Genomic DNA, 15,715 nt, shown 5'->3' on the forward strand with positions numbered 1-15,715 from the left:
GAACTGTTACAGATTGCAGAAGCCTATGTAAAAATAATAAACACAATGTGGGATCATGGATGGAATCCTGGGGCAAGAAAAGGACCTTAGTGAAGAAACCGGTGAAATTCAAACAAGGTCTTGAATTAGTGAATTGTATTGAACCTTTGTTAATTTCCTGGTTCTGACAATCACACTCTGGTTATGTAAGATGTTAACGCTAGGAGAAGCTGGGTGAGACATATGGAAACTCCTGCACTATTTTTGCAACTTTTCTGTGAGCCTAAATTTAATTTTTAAAAATTTAAAAGGTATAAGGACTGACTGAAGAAGGTGGGGAATGGAGCATTGCTGTCAGCCAGCCAGGTAGTGCTTGCAGCATCAAGGTGATTGCTAGAAGGGTAAGTGGTGGTGGTGGTGAGGGCTGTTGACAGACGAGCACGTGTGGAGTGCCTCCCATCTTTGCCAGCATCTATGCGGATTCCGTCTTTTCTTCTCACCTGCCTTGCAGTTCCATTCCTTTAGTTCAGCTAGCAACGCAGCTCTCTTCTCACACTCTCAAAGCACAGTTTCTCCAATTGGTTATATGCCAAGGACAGCTCTGCTTAAGTCAATTTCACCTTCACCCGAGTGACTTTTCCTAGGCAGAGCCATAGGAAGGGGCTCTCTCACTGCCACTATGCTATGCTGCACCCTCATAGTAACTCTTCCCTTAGGGATCCCTTGGCCCTGGATTATGAGGGTATTGGGTAGTGAAAGTGAGGACCAAGAGCAGTCCTCAAAACTACTCGCTCTGCTCCTAGGGAAGTGCCAGGAGACCCTTCCTGTTCCTTGAGTAAGGCCACTAGCTCCCCCCAAAGGTCCTTAATATCAAGTCTACATCCTTAGGAAGCCACGGAGAGAAGCCTAATTGTTTCCTTCTTGAACTCCCCAGGCTTTTCTCTTCCCAGAAGTGTCCTGGTCTCTTAAACCAGCCTGACATAACCAGCGCAGACCTAACTCAGCCTGACCCCATCTCAGTCTCCAGCCCAGGAGCTTCATGGAACCAGCCTTCCCTGTGGTTCTCCTGGCAGGGAGCCACTGGCACAGACTGGAAGAACTTCTTGTAAGCGGCATCATCACACTTACCTTAACTGCTCTCTGGTCTGGAATTCTCTCAATTTCAATCATGTTCCGGTCACAGAGCTGCCAGCAGTTTGGTGACAGAATGACATCGTTCATTTGGGCCATGTTCTGCGCAAAGCGCACGTCATCCACCGCCTGACCAATGACTAGAAAGTAGTTGTGCATTTCATCTCCAAAGACCAACATGCTGATGTGGCCGGCAGCCAGTCCTGGCAAGAAAGCAAGTAATAAGTTTGTACAAGAAGTTCTGGGTTATTCCCCAGCAATGCTGGTTCTTGGAAACATAAAATCTTGCTGTGATTAGACTACCTTGGAACAAAATCTTGGTTCCTAAAATTTAACCAGAGAATATATCTGAGCCCCAGGCCTTCCAAACTTGTCTTCTCCTGAAGATAGGAAGTTCAGCTCCTAGTTTTCACCTTTTTGTTACATTTATCTCCCTAGATGGCCCTATCCATCTCCAAAGTTATTTTACCTTTTCTTCAATTTATTTATACTTAAGGGCAATGATAGAAAAATTTTAACAATTCCTATTTCGGGAGGATTTGCATTTTATCAGAGACTGAGGTTTTAACTAAAATTCCTAGAGTAGAATTTCTGGCAATAGCCAGAGGGTTGGAGAAAAAGGAGTGACATTTTGACAGGCAGGTGTTCCATTTCAGCAATATTTCCTCTGATTTTTTTTCAGGTTGGAAGCTGAAGATTTTGGTACCTGAGTAACAGAAGACAGTGTTGTAAAATATGCCAGCCCAGTTTTTGACAGTTATTTTTTGACATATAAACAGTGGACAGTAACAAATAATCCTTTTAAATGTCTGTAATTAATATAACTCAAGCCTGTTTTTTTTAATCTTTGTTCTCTATTATGCATAATGGTTGTCAAAGCTGATTTCCGCTGACGCTTTATATGACTGGTTTTTCATCTGAAACATACTGATGCTCAGACACATTAAAGCAAAAGGAGCTAGAACTCACCTCCCTAACAGCCAATAAGCATGGACATGAGGGATTTGGGCCCCAATTGTTCTCAAGAATAGTATATCAGATTTTCTGGGTGTTAATGTGGAAAAAATGTTTGGTATTATAACAACTTGGATTTTTGGAAAGAATATTAAACATACTGGAAGTTTTGAATAACATCAAAAGGGGGCATAGGGAAAAACAATGAATTGGATAACCTCTGAGGTTCCTACTTAGTCTGGCACTGCAGAATTTTAAGTGTACAAAGTTTCGTTAGGCAGAAGCTAACACCATAGCAGCTGCCATAAACTCTAGCTGTTACTCATCATTTACACCTCTCAGAATCTCACTCCTCACCTGTGAAATAGATACAAGAGTATCTGTATCTCAGGACTGGGGTGAAGTAGAAATGACATGATGTGGGTAATGTTTGCAAAGCCAACAACATTATTGTTATTACAACATCTGTGTGAACATAAAGCACCCTCTACAAAGCTGGAGCTGAGCTGCAGGCTGACTGGTATTTTGCACATCATTCTTATGAAGGGGGGAATGACCATTCTTGGAACAATACTGATTCTATGTGAAGTTAAAGTGCTTTCTCTTGTACTTGATGCACACACACAGTTGACAAGCGGCAAGACTTTGTGATAACAATATAATGACTATTTGGTTGAGTGGTTGCTGAGGAGCCTGCTTCCTGACCCAATATCTGTGTGTGATTTTTCAGGCCCCCCCATGAGCGTTACAAAGGCTTTACCCTGACAGGCCTGGGAGCCGGCGTGGGGGTTGGGATAGGTAGGGAACTGCCCTCCCCGCACCAGACTCGGTGCACAGCCAGTGAACTGCAGGCTCTGAAGGGAGTTCCAGCAAGGACTCAGGCCCCAGCCAGCCAGGCTTTCAGGCTTATCTGCATTTCAAGGCCCAGGTCCTCCTTAAAGGAGGTGCCTCTGCTGAGGCCTCTTATCGGGGAGTGGACACTTCTCCATTCTGACTCAGTGTTCTGTATGTTTCTACTCCTAGCGCCCAACTCCTCCTTCTTTTCTGTTTATAGATTCTGAAAATAGCAGGGGCCTTTTGTTCACGGCTCCCTTGGCAGTAAGATGAGCCACTGTCTGTGCTGAACAATCTACCCCTTGCCTCATGGTGCCGTTCCATTGGGGAAAATGAAACAGGGGAAGCTGTGTGTTTCTCCAGGTTAGCCTCCTGCTTGTACTGTCACAATTAAGTGATTAAAGGCTTGACTGTTTTTTCACTTTGGCTTGTTGTCTTAACTGGCTGCTTTTCAACACCAGGCAGCACTGCCGGCTCTTGACAGTTACTTTTTGCCTAGCAATACACTAATTTACTTTTTGTAAAAACCTATGTGGGAGGAATTATGATTAGCCCACATTCATCTAATGGTAAATGAAGGAAACAGAATTTGCATTCTGGTCTGCATGAATCCAAAGTTCAAGACATGATGGTAGGGCTGAGGCTCCATGTTCTACTGTTTCCTCTTTGGAAGAGAGATCCCTCATGAGTCAGTACCCACATCCAAACGACGGTAGCATCTAGTCTTTCTTAAATGCTTACCTATCTTGACCCGGATATCTAGGCCTTCTTCAGATTCCTGGGTCTCAAACAATTCATGGATCTCCAGGCTACATTTAATTACCACCGTGATAATATTTTTGAGTTGCCTTCGTTCCACCTTCCACAGGGCTAGCAGTGCATCACCTTTAAGAGACAGACACACCAGGGGCTTTTGATCTTCCCTGGGGATAAGTCTATTTTGTATGAAATCTGTATAGAAACTTACTTTTCAAATATTCTTTGACCCAGTCTCCTGGCCAATGCTTTCTCTGAGATGCCTCCCTTTGTCAGAGCACAGGCACGTCAGCATTCCTTTCTTACCCCTCCCATCTTTGTAAGGTCCCATACCTGCAAATTTTAGGATGTCTCCTCCAAAAATCAGTACTTCTGAGAAAAAAAAAGAAAATAAATTAAATTGAACTTGAATTTCTTAAAGCTAATAAAAAGAATTCATTCTTTGTCAGTGGAATAAAAATTGGTGCAAGAGACCAGTGATTTAGAGAATAAACTTGTACCAAAGTTGCCATCTCAGACAAGTCACTGAACCCGGAGGGGTCTGTTTTATCAACTTTAGAATAAGTATTTTGAGCTAGATTTTATACACGCTCTATGTAGCAGTTTGATATCATTATGAATTCCAAAAATAGATATTGGATTATGTTTGTAATCTGGTCTGTACCTGGGCATGATTAAGTTATGATTAGGGCTTTGATTGGGCCACATCATTAGAGCATTAAAAGGTATGGAAAAGGACAGAGTTGGGGTTTTTGATGTTGGAGTTTGATGCTGAAGCCTTAAGCTGGAGCCCCAGGAAGTAAGCACACAGAGGAAAGAGAAGGAAGCCCCAAGAAGGGAGGAACCCAGGAATACTAAATCCTTGCAGATATCGTCAGCCATCTTGCTCCAACACCTGAAAATAGACTTTGGTGAGGGAAGTAACTTATGCTTTATGGCCTGGTATCTGTAAGCTCCTACCCCAAATAAATACCCTTTATAAAAACCAACCAGTTTCTGGTATTTTGCATCAGCACCCCTTTGGCTGACTAATACAGAATTTGGTGTCAAGGAGACGGGACGTGCTTTTGTAATAACTGGAATGCTGGAATGGTTTTATAAATGGGTAAGGGAGGGGGAAACGGACTTTGGCCCAGTGGTTAGGGCGTCCGTCTACCATATGGGAGGTCCGCGGTTCAAACCCCGGGCCTCCTTGACCCGTGTGGAGCTGGCCATGCGCAGCGCTGATGCGCGCAAGGAGTGCCGTGCCACGCAAGGGTGTCCCCCGCGTGGGGGAGCCCCACGCGCAAGGAGTGCGCCCATGAGGAGAGCCGCCCAGCGTGAAAAGAAAGTGCAGCCTGCCCAGGAATGGCGCCGCCCACACTTCCCGTGCCGCTGACGACAACAGAAGTGGACAAAGAAACAAGACGCAGCAAATAGACACCAAGAACAGACAACCAGGGTAGGGGGGGAAATTAAAATAAATAAATAAATCTTTTTTTAAAAAAATAAATAAATAAATAAATGGGTAAGGGATATTTTTTGGAGGAACTGTGAGATGCCTGATGGAAAAGGCCTAAATCACTTTGAAGAGACTGTTGATAGCAATATAAATGCTAAAGAGACTTTTTATGATGTCTTAGAAGTAAATGATGATATTGGAGGAAACTAGAGGAAAGGCGATCCATGTTTTGAAAGTTGCAGAGAACTTAGCAAGGCCCAAGTGTTTCATGGAAGGCAGGATTTGAAAATGGTGAACCTGGGCATTTAGCTGAATAAATTTCCAAAGTAAACCCGGAGAATGCAGCTTGGCTTCTGTTTGCAGCTATAGCAAAATGCTAGATGATTCTGAAGCAATTTCAAAATTTAGGTTGACTGATTAAATGGGTGTTTTGCTGTTACTTAAGTGCAATGGATGAGTAAATAATAAGCTTTTACTGCCAAGTAAAAGTTTACTATGTTTACAATTAAAAAAAAAAAAAGCTAGATGAGAGAGATATACTTACAGTACTTACAGTACTGAACTGTAGGGCACAAAGAAAACAGAAACTAATTCTGGAAATTCCAAGCCTCTGGAAATCAAGCTCCCAGAAGAAAGTGCCCCATTGGAGGACTTAACTGAACTTGGGACTTGTAAATCAGGATTGAAGATGTAATTCAGCCTTTTAAATACAAAGAAATACAAAAACATCCCTACCCTCAACTAGTCTTTATTAGTTAAGTTTTGATAATATCCCTTTACTTGTACTATATTATATTTTAGAAAAAATTGGTTTTATACATATTTCATGGAGCAATTGTATTCTATCAGGTTACAACCAAGTAATGCAGAAAATAAATAAATAAAATGAACTGAAGCCTCAAGCCAGAAACTATGGGACACTTACTCTCCACTATTGCACTTATGTAGTGGTTGAGGATCTCCACCAACTGCTCAGCTCCTCGGTCCATGTACATGGCTGTGCTGAACTTCTCAGTCATCGCAGTAAAACCTGTAATAAATGTGCAATTGGTTTCCTTTGCTGCTTGGAGGAACCAAACAGAGCCAGAAGAAGCCCCTGCTGGACAGTTCAGTTTTTAAAGAACTGACAGATTTTCTTCTTAATGATTTTATTGACTGATCAAGTGACAGATATGCAGCCTCTACTATGATCATTATTTCAGAGGTCAGGGAAAGGCTCCAAGATCACCCTTAGTCTAAATTTCTCAATTTTACAATAATGACAGCAATTCCTTTAACTGGGACTAGAACTTTCTTCCCATGGTAATGAAGATACAAATTTTGAACATTTTTGAAGAGCAGCAAATTTACAGGCAAGGTGTAAACATCTGGAGAGATCATTTTGTGAGGTCACTTTTGACTGGGATGTGTGTAAGGCTTGGGGGTGGTGGTGGAATGAGTCAGTGAAGTTGGGACAGGGACATTGGAGCCTGAAGTTCCAGGCATAGGACTTAGTCATCCTGAAGCTGTAGATTTGTATGGGATTAGACATGCTGGGGGAAGGGAAGATAAGAGAGAGCCAGGTCCACAGAGTATTTCCTTACTCTTGTTTTCTCAGTAGAGAATATCTGCCCAAACCCCAGCCCAGAAGCTGGAAAAGGGCACTTCCACTACGCAATCTGATGTAAGCCTTTTCCTTACCCACATTAAACAGCCCTTTTGTGCTTGCCTGAAATATCAACAAACATCAAAACTCCATCAAAATATTTCACAGATGGTCGCTCTGGAGAGAAATCTCCGTAGACAATGAGGTCTGGTAAATGAGCTGCTATTCTGACGATGGCTCGGTCCTGCAGTTCTTCTTCTTTTCTAGCATTCATGTTCAAAGCAAATGTTCAGGGTTTTATGGTCACAGGAATCAGTCCTCAAATAGACCTTCTAAGAAAGAAGAACTGGGAATGGAGGAAATCTGACATATTCATTAATGGCTTTCCGATCTCATTTTTTCCTCTTTGCTTTGTTCTAACCTGTGGGCTGCTTATTTAAGTCAGTGATTGAGTGGTGATAATAGTGCCAGAGTTGTTGAGATGCACTTCAAAAGGGTCAGTTTGCCATACACAGAAGAAAAAACTTCACAGACTGGATCTCTAACTGGGAACAGCTGTTACATAAAAGAGGATCATTACAAAGAAAATGGAGTAAAAGAGAGTAGCTGAGTGAGTTCTTCCATTTTTCCGGAAGGGATAAACTCTTAATGATGGGACGGGTGGTTGGGCCAGTCACATGATTTACTCAGACTAGGCTCCTTTGCCTTCTGCCCTTTCCCCCTCCTCTTCCCTTTTGGTCTCTCATCTTTTTTCCCTCTTGTCTGAAAATTAAAATAAAAAAGCAGATTTGAGTTTATTTATGTTTGGGAATACTTACATGCAAGTGAATATCAGAGTAGCATATATAGGCAAGAGATTCCAAGTATTGAGGTTTGTGTTAAATATTTAGTGGGAAAGAGTTCAAAAGCATGCATGCGCGCGTGTGTGTATGAGATAGCTGGAAAAGTGAAAGACCCTGTAGAAAGAAATCCTGAAATTTCAGTTGTGGCCTAATCAGATCTGAGAAATTAGGATTTCCTAAAACCTTCTTTTAGTTGCTTCTTTTGGTTCTTTTAGTTAAATGCTCATGTCTGAATGTTGCAAAAAAAAACATGCTCTACCAGCCTAAACAGGAATCCCCAAATTTTCAAAGCAATCCAAGTTCCTGGAATAGGTGTTACGGAAAATAGGAGTTTAAAAAAAGAGGTTATTTTTGGTTTAATTCTGACCAGCAGGGAGGAACTGATTAACAATTTCTACTAGTCACAGGCCATACTGGAATACATGAGTATTGGAAGGAAAAAGCAGGCTACTGTCACATACATCTTACATACATCTTAGACTTAAGGAAAAAACTTTTTTTTTTAAATCAGGGAAAATATCAGTATTTTTTAACAAACAAACTTTGACAAATATAGAAACCCCTACAAGTTAGTATTAAATATTGGGTAATGGATAACCTTTAAAAGCAAAAGCATTGGTACATTCAAATGTTAAGAAGTGAACAAAAGATAGGAAAAGCATACAACAACTAGGTTAAAAAAAAAAAAAGAGTAGCATTAAGACTCAACTAAAATCACAGCATGTACCAGGAACAGTCAATAAATAATAAACTCGTAAATCAAGTAAGTGACCAATTTTAGATACTCAGTTTGTAAGTGCTATAGGAAGTAATAAAAAGAGCATGAGAAAACAATGCTCTGAATGAGCTGGGACTTAGAAAACATGCTAAAGTTAATAAAACCTAAAGGGATTTACTGCTTTATTCAAAGCAAGGAAATTAATAAAGGAGAAATAAGAACAAAACTTTAACATGGTATACTATTCAATACTTTTTCAGTTTCTGTCTTCTCCACCATGGAGAATTTAAGAGTTAACAAATATCACTAAAAAAAGAATTGAAGTTCAAAATAACAAAGCAGTGATAAGGTCATTTTCAATAAATTTCAATAAATTTAAGTTGCCAGACCCAGCTAACTTACAAATTCTGAAAGAACTGACAGATGCAATGTCAGCAATCACACAAAAAAACAAGAATAAAAACGGAAACAAAACAAAACAAAACAAAACCAGCCTGGGAAACTGGAGATGGTGACGTTCTTTTTTGAATTACATAAGATAAGGCTACATGTGGATTCAGAAAACACAGACCAGTACATTTCTTGTATCAGTCAAGACAAGTTAGATTATGTTTCTTTAACAAATAACTTCAAAATCTCGGTGGCTTGACAGTACAAACTTTATTTCTTATGCATGTTACATGTCCATTGTAAGTTGAATAGGGGCCTTGCTCTATGCTGTTGACTTCTCCTTGGGACCCAGGCTTGCACATTACTTCACAGCAGTGGGAAAAGAGAAGGGAAACTTCTTAAAGTTTTCTCCCAGAAGTGACACATCCCTCCACTCACAAGAGATTGCCAAAGCAAGTTACATGGCCACACTAATTTCAAGAAGTTAAGGAAGTGCAATCCCACCATATGTGCAGAAGAGAGAGCTGAAATATGCAAGCAGCCAATCATTATCATATTTGATAATATGTCAGCACTCAGATCAGCCAGGGGTGGATAAAAGGAGCCAAAACAGATTTCAAGCCTAAGACCAAGCTAACATTATTTCCCTTTTTGTAGGGTTATTAAACTTTTAAATGAAAACAATGCTATAGGCAAAGGATATCTTGACGTTAACAAGTCATTTGACCACATTTCTTATATCCATGAGGATAAGATACAATATTATGGCAATTATGAAAATACAGTTGTGATGGTTAAGCTAATGTGTCATCTTAGCCACGTCGTTGTGCCCAGTCTTTTGGTCAAGCAAGCACTGGACTAATTGTAATACAAGAACATTTACGGACTTTAGTCACCATGAGTTTACCACATAAATAGTTGATTACATCTGCATCAATCAGGGAGACTGTTGTCGGCAATGAGTTATCCAATCAGTTGAATGCCTTAAAAGGGGAAGAGGTTTCAGCATTCAGAGAGAATTTCCCAGCTCATCTTTGGATAGCCAATGTTTCCCGGAAACTCATCAAGCACCTTCACTGGACTTTCATTGGAGCCCCTGGTTGCAGCCTGTCTGTGGAACCTATACTTGTGCATCCCCACAATCATGTGAGAGACTCTTATAAAATCTCATACTATTGACAGGTATCTCCTGTTGATTCTGTTTCCCTAGAGTACCGTAATACAACGGTTAACTGGTTGAACAATCAGACCTAAGGGATAGTGATTAGTGTGTTCCAGTGTCCTCTCAGAGGGATGCATCCAATGGAATGCTAGAGAACTTGGAGAAAGCTGTAATTAGAGAGAAAGTTAATGCACTGTGACAGATCAGGATCTTAAAATATCTTGATAGACTGGAAAGATGATGAAATTTCAGAAGAATAAATGCAAAGTGTTGTTTTTAGAATTTTAACAAAATCAAATTCATAAGCATATGGTGTGAAAAAACTAGATTTACTGCAAATCCAATGCTATCATTTAAAAAACTTTTTATTGAAACATAACATACATGCAGAAAAGCACACAAATCCTAAGTGTATAGGTTGATGAATTATTATAAAATGAACAAATCCATGTAATCCCTACTCACCTTAAGAAAGAGAACATTACAAGCACTTCAGAAATCCCTCTCATGCCATGTCCCAGTCATTCCTCCATCCTTCTCCCCAAAGGTTATCAACCTTTCTTCTGATTTCTACCATGAATTAAGAGTTTCTTAAAATTTTATATACATGTCATCATACTGTATATATATTCTTTGACTTTTGCTCAGATGTTTGTGATAGTCACCCATGTTGTGGATTTTTGATATTGCATAGTGTTCTACCACCGGCTTATACAAAGTATTTATCCATTCTACTATTGACCTATGGATCGTTTCCAGTTTTATAGGCTATTAGGAATTATGCTGTTAAGAACATTCTAGCACATGTGTTTTTGTGAACATATGTGTGCATTTTTTGGGTCATATCCCTAAGAGTGGATTTGCTGGGTCATAGGATATCCATGTACTGAGATTGAATGGATCCTGCCAAATAGTTTTCTAGAGTGGTTGTATGTACCAATTTATATACCCGCAAGAAAGATATTAGAGTTCAGTTGCTCTATATCCCAGCCAACACTTGGCATTGTCAGTTTTTAAATCTTAGCCATCTTGGTAGATGAGTGGTAGTATGTGTGTTTTTTTTGTTTCCCTGGTGCTAATGAGATTAAGCCCCTTTCCGTAAGTTTATTGGCCTTTTGGATGCAATGCAGTCTTTTAAATACATATAGATGAGTGGTAGTATGTGTGTTTTTTTTGTTTCCCTGGTGCTAATGAGATTAAGCCCCTTTCCGTAAGTTTATTGGCCTTTTGGATGCAATGCAGTCTTTTAAATACATAAGCAGCACTCAAACTTCTCCAGAATATTGGGCTTAATTTTGTCTACTTGAAGTTCTTTGGCTATGGTATATCAGGAATGATGGGAGAGATTTAAAATGTTAAGGAAGGAGATGACATTTGGGTGAAAATCAGTGTTGTCTTCAGATATTTGAATTGAAATGTGAAAACTGTGGGATAACTAGGAGATACAGCTCACTGTACAAAGTTTAATGTGGGTCCTGTAATTGATCAAAGAATTCCCCTACTTTCTCCATCAGGTAGGGTCTGGGTTTCTCTAAGCAAGAATAAGGGTCATGGGAAGGGTGAAGCGGGAAAGTGTTTTTTTCCTCAGTGAAGGCAGCCAGTTTATCAGCAAATAGTGATCTTAGATGGCAGGTTACTGTAGGCATGAATGTTCTTAAGAGGTGTCCACAGATATGCTGAGCAACCACAAAACTGAAACAGGACTGAGCAGAACCAAGCAGAGGGGCAGCCCTATTCTTCCCCTCCTTCTTTAGCTCAGTAGCTATCTTAGTTATGTTCTGTCTGGCTACCACTTGAAGGATTGTCAGAATTTAGCAAAGTGAAATGTGGACATCTAGTTAAATTTGAATATTAAATAAACAATGAATAATCTTAAACAAAAGTATGCCCTCAAATATTGCATTTTATCTGGTAACCTTACTACCACAACCTTCAGTCTTGGTAATACCATACCTTCCTCACACTCACAGTATAGGCTGCTTTGCTTTAGTTTTAACACTGTGGAGGGAAGCAGACTTGGCCCAATGGATAGGGCGTCTGCCTACCACATGGGAGGTCCGTGGTTCAAACCCCGGGCCTCCTTGACCCGTGTGGAGCCAGCCCATGCACAGTGCTGATGCATGCAAGGAGTGCCCTGCCACGCAGGGGTGTCCCCCGAGTAGGGGAGCCCACGCACAAGGAGTGCGCCCCATCAGGAGAGCTGCCCAGCGCAAAAGAAAGTGCAGGAATGGTGCTGCACACATGGAGAGCTGACACAACAAGATGACACAACAAAAAGAAACACAGATTCCTGGTGTGGCTGATAAGGATAGAAGCGGTCACAGAAGACACAGCGAATGGACACAGAGAGCAGACAACTGGGGGCAGGAGAGAGGGAGAGGGGAGAAGGGGAGGGGGGAGGGGAGAGAGAGGGGGAGGGGGGAGAGAGGGGAGGGAGGAGAAATTAAAAAAAAATCTTAAAAAAAACCACCAAAACACTGTGGAAAGTGAGTTAGGTTTATTCTTTGTTCCCTAGGGTCAAAAGAGGATCGATGGGTGGCAATTTTAAACATGCAAGGATGAACTTCAAACTGGGGAGTCTTAGGACGTAATGGATTTCCTTGTGAGAGATACAGCATCTGCTTTTGATGTTGTAGAGGTGATTCTTATATTTGGTGAGAAGATAAATTAGATGATAGCTAAGATTCCATTGTTTTAAATAATGTGACTTGAAGAGGTGGACAGATTTTTCTAAGTTTATGGTTATTAGCCAAGGAAAGTAGATGCACATGAAGATTAAAATAACAACTATGGAAGGGGAACTAAAAGAAGAAAATTATTTGTTCATGGACTGGAAAGACAAAGAATTAAAAAATGAACACCCAGGAGAGGAAGACAAGATACATTTTCTATTTTAGAAGACTTATAATCTGCTTTTAAGCTCCACATAAGAAAGTGGTCAACAATAGAGATATTTACCTTGTATAGACACATACTACGTTGTAATTAAAATTTATTAAGACCTTTTATTTTAAACATTTTACAAAGGTGGCCTCATTTAACCAGCACTCTGAGATAGGCCTGATCTCCATTTTAGGTAAGGAAACTGAAGCTCAGAGAGATTACCTTGCTCTAGGATCACACAGCTAGAAATTCTATGTCAGTGAGAAGTCATAAAAGAGATTTTTATTTAAAAAGGGTAAGCTAGAAAGACAGTGCATCCTGGATAAACAGGATGAACAAACTTTTAAGCCTTCAAACTTCTAGCCTCACTTAAAAGACTAGCACAGATAATATATACCTTGACTCCTAGCCCAAGTCTTTCTCATTTTGTTCTAAGCTCCAATACCTGCCTTTTTCCCACGGTTTCCTTTTAAATTTGCGACCGTATTTCCTACTGAGACTCCTATTTCCACATACCTCCTCTTCCTCCAAGGCTGAGGAAAAGCCAAAGCCTAGACCTTTCAGGAGTGTAGAAAACAGGAAAGGAGCCTGGGTGACATTATTCTGAAGACAGAGGAAGTGCCATGTCTGTCTGTGCTGACCCACAAAATGACAGTTTTGTCTAAAAACCGTTTTCCAGGCCACACCCTCATCAGAAGCCCATTATTTCATATCCGCTGACTGTGCTTCTGATTGGTTCACATGACCTCCCCTCCCCCACCAGTCTCAGCTGCCAATAAGGACTGGCTATTTCAGGTTCTCTTGCCCAGATGCGTGGGTCAAGGATTAGGGAGACTGATTCGACTCCAATGTAAATTTCACAACTTTCTCTCTGACCACGTAGGGGTGGTTGAAATTAGGCAATAGTTGGTGAGTGATTATTGCAAAGACAGGTATTTTTTTTTTTAATGTCATTTTAAAAAAAGTTTTTTATTTATTTTCCCTTCTCCCCCCCACCCTGGTTGTCTGTTCTGTGTGTCTATTTGCTGCGTCTTTTTCTTTGTCCGCTTCTGTTGTTGTCAGTGGCATGGGAATCTTGTTTCTTTTTGTTGCATCACCTTGCTGCGTCAGCTCTCTGAGCGTGGGTGGCACCACTCCTAGGCAGGCTGCACTTTCTTTTGTGCTGGGTGGCTCTCCTTACGGGGTGCACTCCTTGCATGTGAGGCTCCCCCATGTGGGGGACACCCCAGTGTAGCAGGGAACTCCTTGCGTGCATCAGCACTGCGCATGGGCCAGCTCCACACGGCTCAAGGAGGCCCGGGTTTGAATAGCGGACCTCCCATGTGGTAGATGGACGCCCCAACCACTGGGCCAAGTCCACTTCCTGACAAGTATCTTTTGAACAAGCAAGTACACAATAATTTCAGTCAATTAGTAAAAAGGTTATAGCTTTTTACCAGGATTATAACATTTATCAGTTATATAATGCATTCAGTACTAAACCAGATTTTTGTTAGGTAAATGTTTCTTTGCTTGAAGAATTACATACCTTCCTCTTCTGACTGGCCAAGTAAATACTTGTAACAAAACTTACCCTAAAGATAACTTGAAATCCAAAGTGACACTGAATTTTAGTTTTCTTAATTCAGTGTGACACTGGCAGAATGTTTTAAGAGGTTGCCAAATTTCTTAACTGCTTAATTCATGTTTTGATTTTCTAGCTGTTTTCACGTATATCACATTTGCAATCAACATTTAAAGCTTGAATTTTTAAAAAAGCTAACTATAAAACAAAAAAAATTCAAATAAAGCCGAGCCAAGTAATTAAATCTACCGTGTAGTTCAAATGTTGTCAATAACTTGTGGTAAAGTCAATATAATTAGAATCACACCTCATACAATTAAACAGACCCCTTAGAACTGGGGTTCTTAAGGGGTCCATGAGCTTGAACTGAAATTGAAAAAAACATTATTCTTGTGGGGACATGTTGGTGCAGGTGTGATATATTTATTAAATAATACACAGTAGAGTGTGGAATTGGTAAGAGGTCTGTGGTTTCACCTGCTGGCAAAGGGGTCTGTGGAACAAAAAAGGTTAAGAATCCTTGCCTTAGGAAGAAAGCCAGTCTTAATAAATAACTGTACTTTCTATTTCTGTTTCATTATATAAACAAACTCCTGTAGAAACTGTTTTGCTTTACAGAGAGGACCTGGGCTTTGAAGTCAATTCTTGTTAATATTTAACCTTTCATTACTATTTAACAACTTAAAAAACAAACCTGCTTAATATGGAGAAACAACAGTGTTGATACACCTTGGATCAATGTTTTTTTAAAAATTTTCATGGAATTTACTTTTATCTCCCCCCCTTGCATCTTGCTTGCCGTCTGCTCTGTGTCCATTCACTGTGCATTCTTCTGTGTATCTGTATTTATTTTATTTACTCCCCCCCCTCCCTTGTGGCTTGCTTGTTGTTTTTGTTCTGTGTCCATTTGCTGCGTGCTCTTCTGTATTTTTTACTTGTCTCCCCTTTTGTTGTGTCACCCTGCTCAGTTGGCTCTCCGCAGCGTGAGGGCAAGCCTGTGCCCCCAAGGAGGCCCTGGGATGCGAACCCAGGGCCTCCTATATGGTAGATGGGAGCCCAACTGATTGAGCCACAGCTGCTTCCAGGATTTTTTGGGAATGAATGCCAAACCACCAAAAAGATAAAGAATTTATCTCTATTGAGCATTCTCCATCCTGCTTCTACCCCCAACCAAAGCTGCTTGTCTTCTGCTTTAGCCTGTGAAAGCCTCAAGAGAGCCAAGAGTTATTCTCTCAGGTGTGCAAATAGGTTAATAAGTCCTTTTTCCAGTTCAGTTCCTTAGTTTGGGAAAGTACTATCTTGATTCTACCTTCAACGAAAAAGTTTTCCATTTGTCTGAAACTACCTATATTTATTTAACTCTTATTATGGACCTGTCACTGTGTAAATATTTCTCAATTTTCACAACAATTCTACAAGGTACATACTATTATAATCCCCATTTTACTCTTGAGAATACTAGAACTCAGAGGTAGA

At 40.5% G+C, this 15,715-nt stretch overlaps 1 protein-coding gene across 1 annotated transcript in view; it reads right to left on the reverse strand.

Moving 5' to 3' along the window:
* Positions 1-6,119, reverse strand: part of ADCY10 (adenylate cyclase 10) — a 120,276-nt gene extending 114,157 nt beyond the window's left edge. Inside the window, exons 1-4 of the mRNA XM_012527624.4 lie at positions 6,021-6,119; positions 3,988-4,026; positions 3,640-3,783; positions 1,108-1,313 (exon numbers count right to left, since the gene is read on the reverse strand). Coding sequence (XP_012383078.2) covers positions 1,108-1,313; positions 3,640-3,783; positions 3,988-4,026; positions 6,021-6,114 — 483 coding nt within the window. The 5' untranslated portion in view covers positions 6,115-6,119. The remainder of the gene's footprint in view (positions 1-1,107; positions 1,314-3,639; positions 3,784-3,987; positions 4,027-6,020) is intronic.
* Between the last annotated feature and the right edge of the window lie 9,596 nt (positions 6,120-15,715).

Source organism: Dasypus novemcinctus, chromosome 13, assembly GCF_030445035.2.
Source record: "Dasypus novemcinctus isolate mDasNov1 chromosome 13, mDasNov1.1.hap2, whole genome shotgun sequence".
Lineage (NCBI taxonomy): Eukaryota > Metazoa > Chordata > Mammalia > Cingulata > Dasypodidae > Dasypus > Dasypus novemcinctus.